We start from the raw sequence: 24,227 nt of genomic DNA, 5'->3' as shown, positions 1-24,227 counted from the left end.
CTCAGTTCACCGGGGGCCACCACGCGGTCAGCAGATGGTAATGACGTTCAGCCACTACCAACCTGGGATTCACATGAAGTGCAAGGAAAGGCTCCAAATCCTGTTACCAAGTCCCTGACTCCCCTTGTCCTCCACTGGTTAGTGGCATGAATCACTTGCTCAGCTCTATCGTTGAAGTGTTAGTTCATAAAGATACAGCTTTGTAAATTGGCAATGCTGGTGTGTCTCAGTTCCAATCTTCACGAGGGGAGTAAACTTTGTTCTCCCTCAACATCTGTCTACAGGGTCTTTTGCAGTATAGGGAGATGAGAAGTGATTGCAGTTAACACAAAGGCGAACATAAGAACGGCCATACTAGCTCAGACCAAAGGTCCATCCAGCCCAGTATCCTGTCTACTGACAGTGGCCAATGCCAGGTGCCCCAGAGGGGGTGAATCTAACAGGTAATGATCAAGTGATCTCTCTCCTGCCATCCACCTCCACCCTCTGACAACCAGAGGCTAGGGACACCATTCCTTACCCATCCTGGCTAATAGCCATTAATGGACTTAACCTCCATGAATTTATCTAGTTCTCTTTTAAACCCTGTTATAGTCCTAGCCTTCACAACCTCCTCAGGCAAGGAGTTCCACAGGTTGACTGTGTGCTGTGTGAAGAACAACTTCCTTTTATTTGTTTTAAACCTGCTGCCCATTCTTCACTGAGGCCCCTAGACACAGCTAGACCCTGTGGTTCCCTCTAGCTGCTAGACTGACAATACACACAAGATGTGCTGTCTAGGGGGTTTCTGTATAGGGCCTCTCCACATTCTCGCCTGGACTAGGCAGCCACACAAGAGCCAGTTGATTACCCTAAACCAGGGGTGGCCAACCTGTGGCTCCGCAGCCGATGTGGCTCTTCAGTAGTTAATATGTGGCTCCTTGCAAAGGTGCTGACTCTGGGGCTGGAGCTACAGGTGCCAACTTTCCACTGCTCGACCACAGGCCCTGCCCCCACTCCACTCCTTACCCCAAGGCCCCTCCCCTGAGCCTGCTCCACCCTTGCTTTCCCCCCCTCCATCCCAGAGCCTGCTGTACACTGCGAAACAGCTGATTCTACTGACTCTAATGGGAATTAATTAGTTAAGAAAGGCTGCAGAGGACCCATAGAAATCAATCTGAAAAGACCCTTTCGGGTCAACTCCCCAGCCCTGCTACCACTGCATCAAATTACTTGTAGATAAGGGCAGACAGATTGCCTACAATGGCATGCAGCCCATCAGTGACTGCCAGTAACAAAAATCCCCAACTGTTGGAGATGGGCCACTAGATGGGTAGGGTTCTGAGTTACTACAGAGAATTCTTTCCCAGGTATCTGCCTGGTAGGTCTTGCCCATATGCTCAGGGTCTAACCGATCGCCATATTTGGAGTCGGGAAGGAATTCCGCCCCCGAGTCAGACTGGCAGAGACACTGGGGGTTTTTCACCTTCCTCTGCAGCATGGTTTAAACTAGTACAAATAGTGAATTATCTGTAACATGAAGTGTTTAAACCATGATGTGAGGATTTCAGCAACTTAGCCAGAGGTTAGGGGTGTGTTTCAGGAGTGGGTGAGGTTCTGGGGCCTGCTGTGTGCAGGTCAGACTAGATGATCATGCTGGTCCCTTCTGCCTTAAAGTCTGAGTCTATGAAAACACCACTTGCTGCTTTCCCCCTCTCAGTGAAAATTTGGTCAAGCACATTTAAAAAGGAAAAACATTTTTTTACGATGACACATTTTGCTCAACTCAGAAATGCCTGCTGGGAAGGGAGGCTATTAAATTTACACTACACACACTGTTCATAATACTCTTCCTCTGATCAGTGTCCGGCTGCATGAACCCTCTTGAGTACAAATTGGCAAGGTTGTATGACAGCATGTACAGGTCACATAAGGGGGCCACACTGCTCTGCTGCCCCCCATCCCAGGGATGTCCCAAGGGGACAGCGTCACTGAGTGGAGGTAATTTGGTATAGCTGTGCCTAGTTAGGTTCTGACTCTTTAAAAGGGTTTGGGCTACTGAAAATGCAAGGGGTAGGGTGAAGGTATAAAAAGCTACTCTGTTCATAATTGGTTGGGAAACTACACACTGTTCAGTTGCATGGAGAGAGTGTGATCAGAGGCTGGGCTATTTTGGTTGTACACAAGCCTTGCAAATAACCTGGAAAAAGCAGAGGGTGTGGTTTTATTTTGTTGCTTAAGCTAGATCTGCTGTGAACTTTCTTTCTGGCTAGTCAGACCCTGGCCCTGCTATGGGGGAGAAATCAAGACAAAAAAATCTCCACATTTCTTTCCTGACTAGGTAATGTGTATTTCTCTCTCCTCCTCCAGATGTTTCTTGGGTGGTGAAAGAGGCCTGGCTCCTAGCTGACTGGCACGTAGACAGATGTTCCCTGGGCTGGGCAGTCATCGAACACTTAGAGCCAGTTACAGAAGAGGGGAGTTTCCAAGGCTTCACCGGACAGATAAATTGTGGATGGCGAGGCTGCCGCCTAGCTCCTAGTGAGCTGGGTTTCACCTCACCGGCCGTAACAGCCGCTCTTCAGTCTGGGGCAGGAGGAGGAGGGTGCTGGTTTCCTGCCCTTTCTTTGCCAAGCACAGCCCCATGAGGTGGCTGCTCCCAGACATTAGGTCATCGGGCAGCGCACCAGCGGGCTCTGCAGTGCCCCCCTCCCCAGAACTTTAGGCAAAAATAACAATCCAGAATTAGACCAGGGTGTGGTGGAAGCATTTCTCATGGAAGGAGTGTGTGTGTGAGAGAGACTGTGCAGCCCGGGTGGGCATCACCCCCAGTGATCTCTTTCCAGCCCCTCTCCCCTTCCTACCCCCTCCCCAAGGCAGCCTCCCTCCCCCACCTCCTCCAGGGCAGCCTCCCTCTCCCCCCTACTTCCCCCCCGGCGGTCTCCCTCTCCTCCCCCTCTCCCCAGGGCGGTCTCCACCCTATTCCCCCACCCCCAGCGGTCTCCCTCTCCTCCAACTGCCCCTGGGCAGCCTCCCTCTCCCTCATTCCCCCAGGACAGCCTCCCTCTCCAGGGCAAGGACAGATCCACTCTCCCCGAGCAGCGTCTTTCTCCCCTCGCCCAGCCTGGCTCCCTTCCCGCCCCTGTGCCAGCCGGAGCTCGGAGGAGCGGGCCTCCCGGCGCAGCTGCACCACAAGCCCCACCCTTCGGAGCTGCGGGCCGAGGCCCACTCAAGTCCGGCAGCCATAGGCCACGCCCCCTCCCATTGGGACTCCCAGAGTCTGCCCGGCCGGGGACCCGTTTGTCCCAACCCCGCCCCCATCCCCACAGACCACGCCCCTCCCATAGAGACTCATTGGCCCGGGCCCGCCCCCCGAAGCCCCGCCCCCTCTGGCGCCCCGGCAGCCGCTGGCGGAGGCTGTAGCGCGGGGCAGGCAGGCAGTCAGTCAGTCGCTCTCAGGGCGGGTGCGGGGAGCGGCGGCGTCTCTCGGTCCGGGCGAGGGGGGAAGGAGCGAGCGAGCCGGCGCTGCCGGCCGGGCAGGGGGAGCATGGCGCTGTCGATGCCGGTGAACGGGCTGAAGGACGGTGACAAGGAGCCGCTCATCGAACTCTTCGTCAAGGTACGGGCGGCTCGTACCTCCCCCCCGGGTCCCCCCGTCAGCTCCCTCCGCCCCGGGGAGACCGGCCGGCCTCGCGGGACCCGTCCTCAGCCCCCCCCCCCCGGGACCCCCCGTCAGCTCCCTCCACCCCGGGGAGACCGGCCGGCCTCGCGGGACCCCCCCTCAGTTCCCTGCGGGACCCTCCCCCCTCAACTACCTCCACCCCGGGGAGACCGGCCGGCCCGAGACCCGCCCTCAGTTCCCTCCGGGACCCCCCGTCAGCTCCCTCCACCCCGGGGAGACCGGCCCGCCCCCCGGGACCCGCCCCCCGAGCTCCAAGTCTGAATCCACCCCCGCCCCCACAGGACTCAGCCTCGGGGGCGATCCCCCCCCCCCGGTCTGATAGCCCTTCCCCCCTCTTGAGGGAGCCCCCGCGGCTTCCCCCTCTCCGGGATCCGGCCTCCGTGGCCAGCCCCGGGGAGTCCCCTCCGCTCGCCCATCGCCGGGCGGCTCCCTCTGAGCGGCGCTAGGTCCCTCCGAGCAGGGAGTTCCCCCGCGTCCCGCCTTGGGGCGAGGCCTCCCCCTCCCCGTGGGTTTTCCCGCTGCCGCCTCTTTCTCCTCTTCCCCCCCAACATCATCATCCTTCGTGCAGGGTCTCCCTCGCCATGCCGGCCGGCTGGTGCGGGATGCACACGGGATCGCTGTATTTGGGGATCAGAGTTTGGAGGGGGAAAGTTTTTTTGTTTTTGTTTTTTGATGAAACTCTCTGGAGTGGGAGAGAGGAAACTGCCCCAAGAAGAGAGAGGTTCACTCTTTTGAAGTCCTTGTTAGTCCCTCCCTCCCCCCGCCATTGTTTCAAATGTAACTTTATTTTGTGGGTTTCATGGACCTCCTCCCCCCAGAGTTAATAATCAGATTAGTTGTAGCCCAGCCCCTTATTTAAGCGGCACGGAGAAGAGATGTCTTCAGCTGAGATTTGAAAAAAGAGATGGAGAGTCGATGAGGCAGAACGCTAGGGCGTCTGAAGTCATGCTGTGGTGAAATCATTCTGTCATGCAGACAGTGAATAATCTGTTACTCACCCGTTCTTGGTGTGAAAAGTGGCACGTGAATTTCTTTGTTGTGAAGTATCAGAGGGGTAGTCTGAATCTGTAAAAAGCAACAGAGGGTCCTGTGGCACCTTTGAGACTAACAGAAGTATTGGGAGCATAAGCTTTCGTGGGTAAGAACCTCACTTCTTCAGATGCAAGAAGTGAATCTGAAGAATCTTGCATCTGAAGAAGTGAGGTTCTTACCCACGAAAGCTTATGCTCCCAATACTTCTGTTAGTCTCAAAGGTGCCACAGGACCCTCTGTTGCTCTTTGTTGTGGTGTTTCCAAAACCTTTTCTTAGATCTGCAAAATGCTTTTTCCCTCAGTGGCTGTAGGTAATGCCCACCTTCTTGCTGCAGTTGAGGGGGCAAATACATACAGGGCTGGAGACAACTTGAGACAGGGCAACCTATGCAGTCTTCAACTAGAAAAGAGGAAGTGGAAGCTACCTAAAGGTCTTGAAGCTGTGACCTACAGTAAATATGTAAATATAGTTAGCAAATGATAATACAAACCACAGAAATATTTGAAGAAAGATACTAAGAATATGTACATACTTTACAGAAAAATTGTCCAAACAGGAAAGAGAGCAGCTGTTGCTATTATAATTTCTTCATAGCAGACAATGTGCTCAATTTTGAAATGGCAAGGAATAGCTTCTATTCTCCATACCTCAGTACCTCACAAATGCACCACAGTTCACCTCCCTACAATGTGTGTGCATGCAGTTGGAGATATCCAGGAACATTAATAATCTTTTGCTCCTCTGCAACAATATAACTATTTTGATTGAAACATAATAGGCCTTTAAATACGCAACCAATTTTTCTTCCAGACAAGGAGAGAAGTGTGTGGTGTTGCATTGTATTTGCATTTCTCATAAAATAATGCAAATACCATATGCTTCTCAAATGTTTTGTATTTGTATGATGTAAAATCTTGGTTCCTCTGGGGCTCTTTGATGATGCATCATCATCACTTCTGCTTCAAAGTGGGGGAAGAAGATTGTGGGGAATAAGTAGCAATTTTTTTGTTTGCCCATAGGTTAAATTCATCAAGGAAAATACCTTGGGGGACTCACTTTTTTAAAAAACTGTTTTTAACTCTTCAAATGAGGTTTCTGTCCAGTGCCATGAGAGGATGATACAAGTTTCTTAATCTCTTTTTTGGAAACTGCTCATTATACCAATCACAGGGATAGAGTTGAGGAGTTAAAGCTTCCACCAAGACCTTTTTGAGTTTGTGCTGAAGTTAAGTGGTCCACTTTAAAAAAATTTAAAAAAAGCTAAAATCTTTCCATTTAAAAGGTTGTATCAAGTCTCTACCAGAGGATATACTAGTAACCACCTAGAGAAGACATTACAACAGAGGATTCCTGTTTTGTTTGCCCTTTTTTTTCCAAAATATTTTATATCATAGAAGTACAGTACACATGGTGACAATAAAACAGTAAAATATAGGTTATTCCTATTTGAAATGTTAGTCACAATTGTCTGTAATGCTTATTTAATATTAGAATAGCACCCAGAGATCTCAATGAGGATTTGAGCCCTATTGTGCTAGGTAAACCTAGGGTGATATTTTCAATGATTTCATAAGTCACTGAGGTGCTTTTGAAAATTCGACCCGATAGTGTAGGGCTGGGCAAACTTTTTTGCCTGAGGGCCTCAGCAGGGTTGCAAAACTGCATGAAGGGCCAGGTAGGGAAGGCTGTGCCTCCCCAAACAGCCTGGCCCCCACCCTCATCTGACCCCTTCCACTTCCTGCCCCCCTCAGAACCTCCCCGTCCCCCCTCGTTCCTTGTCCCCTGACTGTCCCCTCCCAGAACCCCCCACCCCTAACCGCCTCCCCAGGACACCACTCCCTATCCAACCCTCCCTGTCCCCTGACTGCCCCAACCCCTAGCCATGCCCCCACCCCCAACAGATCCCTTGGGCTTCCCATGCCTATCCAACCCCCCCTGTTCCCCGACCCCTGACACCCCCCCCATGAACCTCCACCCCATCCAACTGCTCCCTGTCCCCTGACTGCCCCCTGGCACTCCCTGCCTTTTATCCAACCCCCCGGACCTCTTACCATTCTGCTCAGAGCAGCATGTCTGGCAACTGTGCCGCCCGGCCGGAGCCAGACACACTGCTGTGTTGCCCCGCAGGGGCGTGCATTCCTGCTGCCCAGAGCCCTGCCTGCATGGCAGCGTGGCTGCGGGGGAGGGAGGACAGCGGGGGAGGGGACGGGAGTTCAAGGACCGGGCAGGACGGTCCCGCGGGCCGTAGTTTGCCCACCTCTGCAATAGTGTCTGTCCTGAAGAACTTCAACAATCGAAGACAAGTGGCATATGAAAAGTGTTGGAAGAGGGATAAAGCCAAATATATACATATCTGTGTATTTATTTCTTGAGACTTATATCGTTGCATCCATCTGCTACTCTGGGTGACTTTGACAAATAACAATACAACAGAAATAGCAGTAAATTTCCATAAAAATCCCCAGTGAAACTTCATCTCCATCATGACCCAATAGATGGGCCTCTTCCTACCAAATATGTGTCAACTATAAACGGTTGCCTTTAACAGTCCCAACCACATCAGACCTGTCTTTGCATTTTTTCTGATAATTTTATAAATATGTAATGGGCTAACTTATCTTTATGTACCCTACTCTCCATTATTAATTGTCTGGTTTCTTATAGACTTCAGGGCAGAGATGGGTCTTGAGGTGGGATTTGAAGGAGAAGAGGGAAGTGGCCTTGCGGATCAGGTTAAGGAGGGCACCCCATGCATAAGGGTTTATGAAAGAAGGCACAGAAATGTTTGCATGAAGGACATGGTGGTGGTTCTATAATCAGGTACCAAGAAGGATGCTGGAACGCTTGAGGGAACTTACTGTTCCTCTTCCATTGTCCTATTCCATTCCAGAGTGTTACATGTATATGGAATACATGTGTGCTATTTCACAGTTTTTTGGCATGAATTTGGAATGACCATATCCAGGGCTATAAGTGAGTATTGCCTACCACTAGGAATCTATCCATCCCAATTTTATGAAAATACCATCTCACAACTCCCAGCTGTGGGTATAATATCTGCCTTTAAAGTCAAGTCCTCAGACCTGAAGAAGAGTTCTGTGTTGCTCCAAATCTTGTGTGTGTCTCCAACAGAAGTTGGTCAAATAAAAGAAATTACTTCATCCACCGTGTCATTTTAAAGTCAAGATCAGGTTTTTTTTTAATTTATTTATTTATTTTTAAACAAACAAATAAAAAGGCTTGTAACTGGTCCAGGGCATTATCTTGCCCTTCCTGATGCTTAGGTCAGGGAAATCTTAGAGGAAGATCCCACATCTGTAGGGAGAGAAGGAAAAGTTTTTTCTGGCAACTTGATTAAAAAGCCATTTCCACTTCCAATGCTCTGTAACCTATCCCGCATTGTGCTTTAATCTTTCTGGGAACAATAGTCTATCATGCAGTTATTGTTTAGTGCGGAGCCAGCTGGGTAGAAAATAGCAGGACTATTAAGATGGTCATTTCCATACAAGCTAATGTCAAATAAAATAGAAAGTTTAAAATAAGACACCTATTAGTTTTTAGCTTAACTTTAATGGCAGGCTAATTTGGTGGTGTTGTCAGGCATTATGTTCCATAACCAGGGAGAACAGTGTATGTTCCAGTTAATCAGAAGATGTAGCCCCATGTGTGTGGAATAGATTAAAAAACATTAAGACATTGTCTGCCATTACTTAATGAATGTAAAACCAAAAGATTTGCATGGAATAGGGAACCTAAGTAATCTGTTTCCAAAGTGAATACTACAATCTTTTGCTCAACCTGTGCACAGTGAAGCTTTTAATATGGAGGTAATGTAATGGGAAGACTCTGACCAAGCAAGAAGTCTGGTTCATGAAGTCTGTGCCAAATGACCCATGTATACAGGATTGCAGCAGTCGGGCTGAAATAAAATACAGGTACGGATTAAAATTTCAGAAGTAAATCTATGAAGCATTAGTCAGTCTGGCTATATTCCCAAAATTTTGGTCTTAAAACCATCATATTGGATTGTGATCAGTGACAGAACTGTCTAGAGAAAAATGTGCACACATGGTTAGCTTTCAGTCATGTACAACTGTAAAAAGCTGTTAGGAACCCTCAAATTGTTTTGATTATTCTCTCAAGACAATATTTATACTGGGGGCTGTTGTAATTCATATTTGTCTTTTCTGTGCTGAGGCATATTTGAAAAGTAAGCACTAGATGTAGAGATAGCAAAACAGTTTCTGTAGTACAAAGCTATTGATGTGCTGTGCGAAGAGTAATGTATGGTGTCGCTCGTGGAATTTATACTGGTGGTCTCTGGTAATGAATAATTTTAGTATTTGTGTAATTTGTCTTTCATTAACCTTACTGATGGGCTGCCTGCAGCCCATTTTAACTTACAAATGCTAAGTCTTTCTTTACGAGCTGATTAGGAGGAATTAGTGATGTATCTCATTCCCCATGTGCTTTCAGTGTAGCTTCCTAGCATGTTCACATGTATTATTGATAAGGAAGGCCTGGTTCCATTGTCTAACTGGAATGTTTTTAAAAGACCCAAGTGGCATCTTATAGTAATGAAGACTGAAATGTAATGAGCATGAGGTATCATGTGTAGCAACTCAGGCAATATGCTTTGATTAGAGCTCTTATAAAGCAACCTATGGTAATTGCTCTTCAGTTTGTCTTGTCTGGATTTTGCGTTTTTTTTTTTAAAGTGTTGGGTTAATGTTTCTTTAGTCAAATAGAAGCACTCATCTATGAAACCTGACGATAGAGTACACAAAACTGCTTGTAGGGTTTGTTTAAGATGGCATGCAAAAGAGCTGTGGATGACGGATGCCCAACATTCAACAACCCCCGCCCCCGTTCTAGAGGGCAGCTTGAATGCTCTGTAACAGCAGGGTGATAATAGAGCACATCAGTATTCCCAGACAGTTTAGGAAAGGAGGGGAATGCCATATTACACTGAAACTACAGGGAGCATTTGAGAAGGTAAATTATAGTTCGCCAGATTGGGGCTAACATCCATACTCCTGCAAAAAGTGCTATGGTATCTTTAACTACAAGTGCCAAAAACTTTGGTTTTGTCATATGTGTAAGAGCACCTCTAGCAGCAAGTGCCCTATGACACCATGCTGAAGCACTGGTTCAGGGCTGAGTGAGAGGAAGGAATACACTGAATTGCCAATGTTCAGTGTTTTCTTTGGTTTTCTAGTCACATTTTGACAAGGCCCATCCCTAGTTAGAAATCTTGCATCTCATGGGTGGTATGATAGCTGTATATTGTAACAGGTCACCCTTCAAACTGCGTCATTGCCATAATTGTTTGCTTTGACAGCAAAATCATGCAATCAAAACAAGACCCAGTCAGTAAATAAGCAATGTTACTTATTTCCAGCATTGTCCTAAGAAGATAATCTTGTCAGGAGGTGGCTCGTCACTAGGTAATCTCATTAGACACAGTCTTTTCTCTAGGTACAGTATTCTCAGCAAAGGATAATCTTGTAATAACCTCTGCACCTGGGAATTTTCTCACCCTACATCTGAAATAACATTTGGTGTAAAGATAAACATTGTTTTATGGGTAACAGACATCTTGTTATTCCTCTCCACCTGGTGATCCTTTTCTTTGTCTGCTTTTCTTTGTGGGGCAGGTGGGGGGGGAGGGGGGAGTTGGTTTTCCAGTGTTGGAGAGCAAATATTGGCAAAACGTAAGTGATTCTTTATACACTGAGGATTAAATGTCATGCATGTCCTTGTCATTGATTATAATGAATCATATGTTAGAAACTGGCATTGGACGACTTCATCTTCTTTGATCAGGCAACTCATATTTCTTTAAAAACTGCCATTTGCTTTGGAGGAGGCATTAGTGCTCATAACCATAAACCCCATTGTTTTCTCATCTGCATCTGTTTTCTAATATATTTTTTTTTAACAACAAAAAAAAGCAGAGCTATGATACTATATTCAGCTTTTTTCAAAAAGTTTCAACATTAAGTTCTGTCTAATGTTTAACCAGTAGAAAACAGGAATAAAACTTGGAACAATTAACCATTATTAATGTTTACACATGTGAATGATCTTCTCTTAGACTGGAGGTCGCTTGCAACATTTTGCTGAATTTCTGTTGTACTGGTTTTAACCAATAATTCTATTTCTGGCAGGTAGTCCCCTTTAATGCTATAATTAATGTTTAGGCAGTCCCATTTATGAACATCTTAGCTTTTTCAAGTTTAAAATCGGCATTTAGTTTCTCAAGGGAGCCTCTGTTTTACTTCGCAACTGGAAGATGTCTGACAGTGCACTGATCTCCCCCCTCCTACCCCCCCCCCCCCGGTGCTGTGAGCATTGGCTGAGTGTCTTCTGGCCCAAAATCAAGTGCTACAAATAGGATTATGCTGTTATCTACGGTATATCTTGTGAGGGAAACAGACTTTTGCTATGTTTGCACCATAAACACTTTATATGAACATGGCGACTGCCAAGAAAACACTCTTCAAATGGGACGTATTGGGGGCTTTATTAGTACTGTATAAGCAATAAAGGGGGGAAATATCAAAAGCTTTTGTGTACACAATGCTTGTGACTGTTTTGAGACAAAGAGTTTCAGCACATCAACCTAATAGAGATCAGCAAACAAAAAAGCACATCAAAGGCTTTGGCAGATTGAATCCTGTCATATGCTCCATTGATGTTTGCGATGCATTTTTTATTATCATTGTCCCTAATCACGTGTATATTAGGGAATGCACAGAATCATGGGAAGATAGTACTTATGCATGTGACATCAGAGGTCACATGTAAGTATTTGAGAAGGTGACGCTAGCTGACTGCTGGAAAGTAGCACACTTGTGAGGAATGTTTATGTAAACTCACTGGTTACCCATATAAGCGAGTGGGAGAGTCTATAGTTTCAGATATAGATGTCTTGCATAAGTCGAATTTTGCGTACGTTGGGAACATATACCCGATAATTCTTTCTCCCCCCCCCCCCCCCCCAAAAAAAAAAAAAGCTTACGGAACTTTTTCTGTAAGTCCGGATTTGCGTAAGTCGGGTTTGCGTAACCCGGGGAGCGTCTGTAATCTTTCAGTGGCAGCACCGTGAAGACCGTATTAGCATCCTAAGAAGTTAGGCTGCAAGGGTAATGATTACCTGAAGTGACTTCAAGATCACTGTCGAGTACAGCAGAGGCTCTCAACCTTTTTCTTTCGGAGGCCCCCCCCCAACATGCTATAAAAACTCCACAGCCCACCTGTGCCACTACTACTATTTTTCTGCATATAAAAGCCAGGACTAGCATTAGGGGATAGCAACCAGGGTGATTGCCTGGGGCCCCACGCCACAGGGGGCCCTGTGAAGCTAAGTTGCTTTGGCTTCAGCCCCGGTGGCAGGGTTCTGGGCCCCAGGCTTCAGACATATGCAGTGGGGCTTCGGCTTTCTGCCCTGGGCACCAGCATGTTTAATGCCAGCCCTGCTTGGTGGACCCCCAGAAACTTGCGGTCCCCCCAGGGATCCCTGGACCGCTGGTTGAGAACCACTGCAGTATAGGATAGCAAGCATAAACTAACTTGTGGAAGAGGCAGTCAGACTACCTCATGGAAGAAACAGTTCTTCTTATAAGATTAGTTGGAATGACCGCGATTCCTTTTTTTCCTTTGCATGCTTATCCCCAGAGTGGACAGAGAGGAAAATTCCCTGTTCTCTACAGCTAGCTTTTCACATCTCCACAGCAGTCCCTTCTTGGTGTTTTGTCCCCAATGTGTCTCAGACCTTGTTCAGAGACTGGAAGTAGCTTATGGCAGACAGCTATATGAATCGAGTATACTAGCCATGCATAGGCTGAGTTGGTATGAACTAGCAAAGAGAGTTCTACTACAACAAAGGGAGGATGGAGAACCCAATTTCTTTACCTAGACCCAGTAGCTGAGTGCTTCTCATTTACCAGAGAAGGAGTGAGCTTTGAGTTGCATTTCATTACAACATCTGTGTGTTAGTGCAGCTGCTAGTTAAATAGTGAGTTCTGTGCTTCTGAGACAGAATGACTTTTGTACTCCACGAGGTTGCATATTTGTTTGAAAGGTTTAACTCCTTCAAAAGGGGCAATGCGGGACTCGAATTCATGTTAACATTTCTTGTTTGGCTTATGAGAATTTACTCATGGATCCATAGACTCATTTTTACAATCAGGACGACAATTATGATCACCTAGCGTGGGGGTTCTCAAACTGGGGGTCGGGACCCTCAGGGGGTTGCAAGGTTCTTACGGGGGGGGTCGCGAGCTGTCAGCCTCCACCCCAAATCCTGCTTTGCCTCCAGCATTTATAATGGTGTTAAATAGATTAAAAAAAAACGATTTGTAATGGGGGGGGGTCGCACTGAGAGGCTTGCTATGTGAAAAGGGTCACCATTTTAAAAAAAAGTTTGAGAATCCCTGACCTAGCTTGACATGCATAACACAAGCCATAGAATTTCACCTAATGATTCCTGCATCAAGCCCATAAATCCTGATTGAGCTAAACATCTTTTAGAAGGGCATTTAATCTTAAAATGAAGTCTGAGTGGAACTTGTATACCTGTCAGTAACTGGTACGTTTTTTTGGGTAGAGGTTCTCTATATCAGTCAGTCTCCTGAAATTGATGGTGGCGGCATGCAACTTATTCTGGAGGTGGTTGGCCTTTTGTCCTGGATTATCCAAAGAGGGTCACTTAAGCAATGTAGGGGCAGTGTTCTGGGCCAAAGCATATGTTGGACTGGGGAGTGAAGGACAGCTTGGACCAAGGATTTAGGTCGGGGTTCTCAAGGTGGGGGTTGGGACCCCTCAGGGGGGTTGCAAGGTTATTACTGGGGGGGGGGGGCAAGCTGTCAGCCTCCACCCCACACCCAGCTTTGCCTCCAGCATTTCTAATGGTGTTAAATATATTTAAAAGTGTTTTTAATTTATAAGGGGGGTTGCACTCAGAGGCTTGCTATGTGAAAGGGGTCACCAGTACAAAAGTTTGAGAACCACTGATTTAGGTGAAACTAAACTGAGTTAGTAACTTTGCTTTGGATGCCCTACTGCAGCAAGATCTCTGTAGGGGGACAGTTTGCACAGAAAACTGATTTAAATCTGTATTTGTAACAAAACCCAACTTATTTGTAAAGCACTTTGATGATGGGAAAACTTTATATAAAGTGATCTTTAATAGACAGGTTTTATTTACAAAGTTTTTCTTGCAGCTACTTCTCAAACTGTGGGTAGGTCTACACTTACCGCCGGGTCCGGCGGTAAGCAATCGATCTTCTGGGATCGATTTATCGCGTCTTGTCTAGACACGATAAATCTATCCCGGATCGATCCCGGAAGTGCTCGCCCTTGACGCCGGTACTCCAGTTCGGTGAGAGGAGTACGCGGCATCAACGGGGGAGCCTGCCTGCCGTGTCTGGACCCGCGGTAAGTTCGAACTAAGGTACTTCGAATTCAGCTACGTTATTAATGTAGCTGAATTTGCGTACCTTAGTTCGAAGTGGGGGGTTAGTGTGGACCAGGCCTGTGAATAAACTTAATTTGTAAAATTGCTCTGATTTGATCTATTCCACCCTTGAAACACTTAATATCCAAAAAGGCAGTCCCCTTATACTGTGCTCATCACGGTGGGTATCTGAGTGCCTGAACATATTCTCTATCTTCAGGAAACTTCCTGATTAACTTTCATACTTCTGTGATTTTTAGGCAGAAATTTAGTCTTTGGTTCTGCTAACTCCTTTATTGGCCTTTTGCTAAAGAGGAGAGTAGCTATAAAACTTAGGTTGAATATCTTCCATTTCAAGTAAAAATTTGCTGTAGTGGCACAGTCTGATTTCAGTGTGTAGAATGCTGCATTTGCTTATATTAAAGCTTAAAACATAAACCAAACTCCCCATTAATTACAAGGCTATTTGTGTTGCAGTGTTCTAAAGAGACCATACTTAATCTTTGTATTGTTGGCTAGACAAAGGGCCAAGGGGCTTTCTTTATGCAAGGAAAGGAAATGGCTTTCAGTTCTGTAGTTTTAAATGTCCATATTAGGTATAAACTAAATATAGGAGTGTAACCCAGGAGTGAAGTCACATCTGTATAATTTCATGAGGAGACCTAATGAGATCAGTCAGTGCTACTGGATCGGCTTCAGATTCCTCCCCCTTTTATATTTTTGGCTCTGTTAAAATATTACCAGATTGGCAAGAGCCTGTTGGTCTGCCCTTTGAGTTTTCTTTAAATAAAGGAAATAGTTTCTACAAAGAATCGGTTTGGCTATAAATAAGTTCAACAAATGCAAGTGTTTTGATAAACGTTCAGAGCTAGGATATATTTCTCTCTAGCAGAATAGGCCACACAGACAATTGTACTATAGTTTTAATGTTATGGGAAAATGGGTTTGAGGAGTATTAGCTCCCAGTAAAGGAGAAATAGGTTTGCCATAATCTGTTCTAATGCATGGAGAGTGCATGCAGATGCTGGAGATGTGATTGCAGATTTCCATTTTGAAAAGATGACTCCAAATGAATCTACTAGTTTGCCTGTTGTTTAAAAAAGAGCTTTGTAAACTAAGATGCTGCTGTTTTCCTTCTGTAGATATGGAAAACTCCAGAGCATGTGCAGTGTCAGTGTATAATCCTTCATTTTGATTGGCTTTAACAGCTTGAATTATTTTTTTCACATCCACATTCCAGATATGAAGCATAAGGCAACTGTGAAACTTTGGAATCCTATTGTTTTAGTCATATTCTTCTGGCTTTATCAGAATATCAAACCCCTCAACTTTCTACTTTTGTCACTTGAGTGCTCCCCATTGCCTCTAATTCTCCTTATCCACGAGGATTATAATTATAAAAAATTAAGTTAACGTGACAACTTGAATGACTTGAACTTATATTTTGTTTGAACAAAAATTGCTTTTTCCAAGAGTTTGTCTTCTGTTCTTTGTTTTTATCATTCCACTCCACTATTTTACCCAACTTTTCCCCTTTAGTTTATAAATTAGATTGCAAAATACTCAGAACTAGGACCTTATTAATTTTTTTGCATTACTCTGCACACCTATGGCCTTAAAAATCTTTAACTGTCAAGAGTCAGAACTTTATTCATGTTTCTGAAGAACAGTGGCTGGGGATATGATTCCTTCCACTACAGTTTTATGAACCATTGCTGTATTTTGCGAGGAGGCCAGGCCAAAGCTAGGGAGTAGGTCTCTTGTGTTGTAGCCAGAGCACATGCTGTACTCTACCAAACTTAAGTGGGGCGGGGGGCGGGGGGGGGGGGGGGGGAAGCTCTCACAATAGCTTCTTCCAAGCTCTTGTGCTAAGTATGCAACTTTGAGTTCCAAGCACTTTGTTGAACAAACTCACCAGAATGCAGTTAACTTTGTACTTAGATTTCCACTAAAATATTGCAACGTTTTATGTCCAGCTATTACACACAGTGGATGTTAGTCAATTTTGTCACATATTACTTTATTCTTTTGTAACAGAAGCCTAGCTCATTTTATCAGAGAATTTGCCCTCAACAAGTAGAGATTGCAGCCGAGAGACACCAGTGGAATATCTGATGTGCCAGTTTTTATGCCGTTACTTCATAGGTGTTGTGCCAAGGCAGGAAAACTTCTTGCATGTGGAATATTCCACACAATCTAAGCTTTTATTCATGTGGTTACATTCCTTTGTCCACTGAAGGACTCTGACCTGTATGTAATGCAGATTTTGACCTGACCACTTAGCTGATTCCCATAAGGATGAATTCCTAATGAATAACAAAATAAGAACAAGTTGTGTATTTTAATATCCTGCCATGAAAACCCAAGACTTCTTTACAGAATTGCACTTTGAGAATTGGGTAATGGCAAACATAATTCTTCTGGAACCATAAAAATGACTTTTCCTTTCTTATAGAGCTCTTAGATACTAAAGACAGTAATCGCATCATCAATTCTGGTTCATTTTTCTTGCATTGTGGTGGCTTATTTGAAAAGTGTAATGTTGGATTTAAGGTGGAGCTTCCTATCCCTGCATTGGTGATAGTCAAGTACAGAGAAGGAGGGGTAGTTCACTCCATTCTTTTCTTTGCTTTTGAGGTTACACAGAAGAATACCAACTGGTGTGGCCAGGGATTAATTAAAAAGATTGCCAACTAATTTCATATAGGACCACCGGATGTCATCAGGCAGCAATAATCTTTTCAGTCTCTTCTTATCTGGGCCAGATTTCAGCTAATAACCTGCAAGAGAAATGTTCCATATCCTGTTGTCAATCTTTTGAGCCTTTCGGTCCCTCGACTTCCCTTCCAGCTTTACTGAATCAATACAAAATTCTGCTAGAGTCTGGTTAATCTACTTTTATTACCTCTTCTGCTGCTGACTATAACTTCTGGTTATCAGATTTGTCCATTTTTTGTTTTCATTTTTATAGGCCTGCCTAAAAAGTCTCTGGATATTTGAGACTTGCCCAAAGTTACTTTTGATGATCTTTGCTATATAGATAAGAATTCTCACTTTTGAGATTGAAGAATGCCTTGTATCAATTTAGCTTAAGGCAATAAGGAATTAACTTAACTTAATTCCATATAAGTGAGTCTTAAATTGACTTAAGTGCCCAAACAAGAGGCACCTTAGAGACTAACAAATTTATTAGAGCATAAGCTTTCGTGGGCTACAGCCCACTTCTTCGTGGGCTGTAGTCCACAAGTAGTGCCACAAGTACTCCTGTTCTTCTTTTTGCGGATACAGACTAACACGGCTGTTACTCTGAAACTTGTCAAACAAGAGGGTTGCTCTGACTTAACTAAATTGATGTAAGTTTTGTGTGTAGAGGAGGCTATAGTCTAGCTCAGGGGTCGGCAACCTTTCAGAAGTGGTGTGCCGAGTCTTAATTTATTCACTCTAATTTAAGGTTTCATGTGCCAGTAATACATTTTAAGGTTTTTAAAAGGTCTTTCTATAAATCTATAATGTATAACTAAACTGTTGTTGTATGTAAAGTAAATAAGGTTTTTAAAATGTTTAAGAAGCTTCATTTAAAATTAAATTAAAATGCAGAGTCCCCCCAGACCGGTGGCCAGGACCTGGGCAGTGTGAGTGCCACTGAAAATCAGCTCGCGTGCCGCCTTCGGCGTGCTTGCCATAGGTTGCCTACCCCTGCTCTGGCTGCTGTAGATTCATTCATTACTTCTTTAGTGGTGTTTCCTCTGAAGTTGCAGGAGGAGAAAGCTATAGAAGTGACTGTAAATGTGTTAGTTCTCCTATTTGGAAACTCTTGAACTAATTGTGTATTTCCCTTCACTCTTGTAAGGGTTTTTGGGGTAAAATTGGCCTGAGAATAATACATACCTGTAGTTACTAATTTTGTCCTTTATAGATAAATTAGATTGCAATTTTGGAAATATTTCGTTTTCTGAATACTAAACCAATTTGTGTTCCTCAGTAACTGGTAAGGTAGGGTGGGTTTAGTGTCTAATTATACTGCTCTGGTTCTTTTAATAGAAAATTGGACTATTGAGGAAATGGCATAACATAGTGGCACTGCCCTTCCTGTGTTGGCAGTAGTCTGTAATATGTTCTGGGTGTGTCTGCCCAGGAAAGGAATATGGTGGGCAGAGGTAAATTTGAAGAATTAGGTATTTAAAGCTCTCACATAGTAAGTTATTTTACACAACTTCCAGAGTTTAATATTAGGCATGATTTTATATATGGTACCTTATCAGCATTATGAAAGTGTATGAGTTAAATTTTCAGCACAATGCAAAGGTAGTTGGATGCATAAATTATTGGGTGTTTCATGCCTAATCTATGCTTATGACTGAATTTGTAGCAATTTACTGTTATGTTTATGTAAAAGGCAGTTCAGTAGGATGTTTCCAAACATCTATATACTCAGACCTTTTTTTTTTTTTTTTGGTTGGTTGGTTCTTTTTCAAATAGCTGCTATGTGGCAAAGGAAGACAAGAAACCTGGACCTGCGATGTGAATCTGAGAGCTCAATTTTTGCCCTCAACTTGTTAGTTATAACTGTACTCTGTGCTTGGAATTCGGTGGATTGAGCTGAGAATACGTATAAACCTTTCTGCACTAAATATGGGAAACAGACCTGCGTGTGCTTAGACACAGTCCCACTAAATATTTATATAAGCACAAATCTCCTGTGGTTTTTCTTGATTTCTGCTTAATGTTTAGTTAATCAAACTGTCTTCTATTTTTTTATGCTTTTATAGAAGTTTTCAGATATTCCACAGCTTGAACCTGTTTGAGATTTGCTTTTGTTTGGTCTGATTTGGCTGAGTCTCCCCCGTTGGTTAATTTGCCCTCAAGAGATAAACAACTTTGGTCTAAGCAGTTGCTGAATGTGTCTTATCTATGGACAAAAGATATCAGAGGAATGAGTTTTGGATCTCAAATAAACATGACAGACATGTACTGCAGGAAACTTCCCAAACCGGAACAAAGAAACTTACAGTGTAAACTAGTTAGTGAATGTTTTCTTTTTTACCAAGGCTTAGCTCCAATACCCTGCCACACAAAATGCTGGCTTAGAGGGAAATGTTCTGAAATGTGTTCTGTTCTATCCCCACATGATTGGTGGTTGTAGATACATTACTTTCTTCTTCATGCTAAGATCCACATAGCTCTTTCAGTGAATAATACTTCAGCCTGCTTGCAGCTTGGGAGCAGAACTAGACCTGTCAATCATGGTCAGTAGCTGAGGGACCTGTTCTCTCCCCCACCCTACCCTTATCTGCCTCCACAGCAGTGGGCCAGTTCAACCAGACCCCCTGCTAAAGAGCTTTTTTGAGGAAAAATTCTAAATTCCAGTTCAAATTTCTGACATTTTTTGGCTCAAGAAGTCTAATTCCTAGCTCTCTCTGGGCTACGTTTGCTTTTTGGACAGACTTTCCCCTGAGTTCTGCTTCCCCTTCAGAGATGTTTCCATGGGTAGTGCCCCTGCAGGCTTCAAGGAAAGAGTTAGGTTGAGAAAAGCCAGAGGCAAAAGGAAGCGTCTGTCTCCTGTTTCACCCCTCTATCAACTGTCTCATTGGGGAGCTTGGCTGGGTGTGGGGGAAGATTGCAGTAATTCTCCCCCCGGTAGCTCCTAGTTGGTGAAGGGTCTCTTTGGCCCTGCTTCTGAAGGCAGGCAGGATGTTGCCAATGACTATTCTCTAACTAGAGCACAGTCACTCTGAAAAAGAAATTAATTACAAAGGCCTTAAAAGTGGGGAGGGCTGTTCTGAAATGAATGTGGGTGGGAAGTTAATATTACACTGTAGGGGCCATTGTTACAAAGGTGCAGTGGTGGGATCCTCAGAAGGTGGTTGGTGCACAGATTCTGAAATGCAACAGGCTCACTCCAAAGTAATTCCTTTAGAGAGTTTTGCTCATTAGCAATTGATTTAACTACAAAGAATCGCACTTCCATTTGTTAATCGTTTGCCTGCAGTTGGCTTCTCTAGCTCTTTGTTACACCCATACATATAAGAAACAGAACATCTGAGATGGAGGGAGGTGAGTGGAAAACTGGCTAACTGCTTTAGGTAAAGTGGATCTAAAATAGACCGCTTCAATTTTAGAATTTGAATGACTCAGTTGTTCCATTTCAGTGCATTTTGGAGAGACAGCTTAGATATTTTGAGTTCTTAAATTCTAGCACAGGGGTCAGCAACCTTTCAGAAGGGGTATGCCGAGTCTTCATTTATTCACCCTAATTTAAGGTTTTGCGTGCCAGTAATACATTTTAACGTTTTTAGAAGGTCTCTTTCTATAAGTCTCTAATATATAACTAAACTAGTGTATGTAAAGTAAATAAGGTTTTTAAAATGTTTAAGAAGCTTCATTTAAAATTAAATTAAAATGCAGAGCCCCCCGGACCGGTGGGCAGGACTCGGACAGTGTGAGTGCCACTGAAAATCAGCTCGCGTGCCGCCTTCGGCGTGCTTGCCATAGGTTGCCTACCCCTGCTCTGGCTGCTGTAGATTCATTCATTACATCTTTAGTGGTGTTTCCTCTGAAGTTGCAGGAGGAGAAAGCTATAGAAGTGACTGTAAATGTGCTAGTTCTCCTATTTGGAAACTCTTGAACTAATTGTGTATTTCCCTTCACTCTTGTAAGGGTTTTTGGGGTAAAATTGGCCTGAGAATAATACATACCTGTAGTTACTAATTTTGTCCTTTATAGATAAATTAGATTGCAATTTTGGAAATATATAACTAAACTAGTGTATGTAAAGTAAATAAGGTTTTTAAAATGTTTAAGAAGCTTCATTTAAAATTAAATTAAAATGCAGAGCCCCCCGGACCGGTGGGCAGGACTCGGACAGTGTGAGTGCCACTGAAAATCAGCTTGTGTGCCGCCTTCGGCGCACGTGCCATAGGTTGCCTACCCCTGTTCTAGCAGTACCTGCGGCTACCACTATGGTTAAGGGCTTGTCAGTTTTCTGATTGCCAGTTCAGTAACTAATATAGGTTCACAGTAACTCTGTAGCAAAGCATATTTGCTCTAGGCTGAAACTTGGCAAGAGGATCTTTCTGGCATTCCAAGAAGTCTCTGTCTTGTGAAATGAAGTCTTGCTGGCTGTTCGCTCTGTGTGTGGACTAGGCCTCTTTGTTGTCCTGACCTTCAGTTTTTCTCTCGCATATTATGGCAAAGAATTCTTTCAGGCTCTCAGCAATATCAGCCTCATCTGTCACTAACTTCCCACTCTTGCCCTTTAAAGTAGGGTTACCATATTTAGTGCCTCCGAAAGGAGGACACTTTAAAGGGGCCCCGCCCCCAGCCCCGCCCCAACCCCGCTCCCTCCCCAAAGTCTCCGCCCCCTCCCCTGCTTCCCGCGAACACTTGAGTCGCGGGAAGCCTGAAGCAGGTAAGGGGGGGGTGTGGGGGGAGGAGGCGCGGCCCACCCCCGGCCCCCGGCACCGCAGGTCCCCAGCCTGTCCCCCGACCCGGCACCCGAGTCCCCGGCCCGGCACCCGGCCCCCCCGAGCACCGCCGGCACCCGGCCCGCCGGCCGAGCCCCCGGCCCGGCACCCGAGCCCCCGGCCCGGCACCCGGCCCCCCCGAGCACCCCCGGCCCAGCACCCGAGCCGCCGGCCGAGGCCCCCGGCCCGGCCCCGGGCCCCCCCGAGCACCGCCGGCTGAGCCCCCGGCCCGGCACCGCCGGCCAGGCCCCCCGAGCCCCCGGCCCGGCACCCGAACCCCCGGCCCGGCACCGGGCCCGCCGGCTGAGCCCCCGAGCCCCCGGCCCGGCACCCGAGCCGCCGACCGCATGTCCGATTTTCCCGGACATGTCCGGCTTTTTGGGATTTCCCCACGGACGGGGATTTGGAGCCCAAAAAGCCGGACATGTCCGGGAAAATCCGGACGTATGGTAACCCTATTTAAAGGTCCCTCTAATTCTTCACCTGGCTAGCTGTATGTGGGAGAGGGCAGTAGAGTCAGAAACAAAAAGTGTCACTTAAGCAAGGACACAGTCTATCCCTACAAGCCTGGGGCAGCAAGATGGAAAAGGAAATTAAGTGGAAATTCTTACTTTGCTGTCATAGGACATCAGAATAAAGCTGGCCCTAACATTGTTGGTCATTAGCATCAAAGTGCAGAGTCCCAAAGAAAATCCTGAAGGTATGCAAGTTATCTGAGCAAGTGGGAGCCTTGCCTATTGGATTCAGAATACATTTTGCTTTCCTGAACTGCCACTGTAATAATTGGACACTTGGGTTTTTTGGATGAGACTTCATTAATATTTTAGACAAAGCATCTTTCATCTTGAAGGGTTCCAAAATGCCTTGCAAACTATTCACAGTGCATGTAATGTCACTGAGATTCAGCCATTTCTTGGGCAGAGAACAACAAATAACTGATACACAGCATGCTGCTCAACAGTAGGGACATTTTGGTCAGTGCTATAGCAAACGCTTAATCTTGTAGTTCTTGCATGGACTTTAGTTTTTACGTCTTATCTGAAAGACTCACATGGTTAACTGTCTGGAACTCTATTTATACAATGATAAGATAAAGATCCAAGCTGGATTTGAACCTGTAGTACTGGACAGTTTTAGGTATTTCTGTATGGGCCTCTAAACCACTCTTTCATCTCTCTGTGGGATTTTCGAATAGCTGCATACGTTTTCCCTCTGATCACTTCATGAATCACCTCACTAATCCATCTAAAACTGCTCCTCCATCTATAATCCTGTGTGGATCAGTGATTTATTTAACGTTTTTGTGGGTAAACTTGCTGCTCATGAAGTATCAAGCTAACTCTGCTAGCATGCCCAGTACCTGACGCATCTTGCTGGTTTCCTCATAACTTCTCCAGTATACACCTCTACCCCAATATAACGTGATCCGATATAACATGAATTCAGATATAACGTGGTAAAGCAGTGCTTGGGGGCGGGGCTGCGCACTCTGGTGGATTAAAGCAAGTTCGATATAACGTGGTTTCACCTATAATGCGGTAAGATTTTTTTGGCTCCTGAGGACAGCGTTATATCGAGGTAGAGGTGTATTTCTATCCTGACTGGCAACATCTCTGCTGTCCCAGTATTGCAAAGCCCAGCTTTTCTTCCTGTTCTATTCAGTCATTTGTGTGGAAGCAATCTCCAGAGGTGAAACCTGTTGAATCCTCAAAGCCATTTACATTTTTTATTCAAGGGGCAGGGAGTTCTCTTACTAATGTATCCAACAGCCTTGTTATTTTTCTTTCACAATAGGTTACTCAGAGATTTTTACTATTTTGCACCCCTACTCCTGCCCCGCTTCTTCCAAACCTCACTTTCTCTGCTCTCTGGCATATCAAATCTGGGAAAGTTTCCCTTGCTAGTTACTAATGAATTAGGAAATAATCCTGTTCAAGGTCTTCCAACATTCTGCCCTTTGCCTCAATTTTATTTACAGAACCAGAGACTGGGATATATTAAATATCCCACTGCATGTACTGTGACCTTATTATTTCTGCCTCATAGTGTGTTCCTGTTACTGATTTGCTATTTGAAACAATCCTACCTTGAGTCCAGAATTATACCCCAAATTTAATGATACTCTGGTTCATAAGTTCCTCATTATGTTACATGGACTTCAAACTCCTCCTACATATTTCCACACTGCTCTTTTATATTCCAGTTCCTGTCCTGCTAATCTGAAGAACCACATGCTATCCAGTTGTGTATAGATATATTAAAAAAAAGGGGGGGGGGCAGGTAGGAATGGATATGAAGGGGAAAAATAAATCTAACATGTTTCACAACTGAACATAAGCAAGCTATAGTGGATCAGGTCAATGGTCCATCTAGCCCAGTATCCTGTCTCTCTCAGTGGCTTGTGCCAGATGCCTCAGAGGGAATGAACAGAACAGGGAAGTTTCAAGTGACCCATCCCGTCATCCAGTCCTAGCTTCTGGGCCAGCTGTCAGTGGGGTGTGTCCCCCCCCCCCCCCCACCCAGCCAGCTCACCCTCTCATTTGGACCAAACTCTTTGACAGGGGAGCAGTCAGTAATTTAAAAAATGAAGCTGTGGCCTGTGATAGTTCT

General features: G+C 45.1%; 1 protein-coding gene across 1 annotated transcript in view; it reads left to right on the top strand.

Moving 5' to 3' along the window:
* Positions 1-3,417: 3,417 nt before the first annotated feature.
* The window catches only part of CLIC4 (chloride intracellular channel 4), a 59,400-nt gene continuing 38,590 nt past the window's right edge, over positions 3,418-24,227 (top strand). Inside the window, exon 1 of the mRNA XM_054012146.1 lies at positions 3,418-3,598. Within this exon, the coding sequence (XP_053868121.1) occupies positions 3,527-3,598 (72 nt within the window). The 5' untranslated portion in view covers positions 3,418-3,526. The remainder of the gene's footprint in view (positions 3,599-24,227) is intronic.

This window comes from Malaclemys terrapin, chromosome 22, assembly GCF_027887155.1.
Source record: "Malaclemys terrapin pileata isolate rMalTer1 chromosome 22, rMalTer1.hap1, whole genome shotgun sequence".
NCBI classification, from domain to species: Eukaryota; Metazoa; Chordata; order Testudines; family Emydidae; genus Malaclemys; species Malaclemys terrapin.
This window is presented reverse-complemented; position numbering and strand designations above follow the sequence as displayed.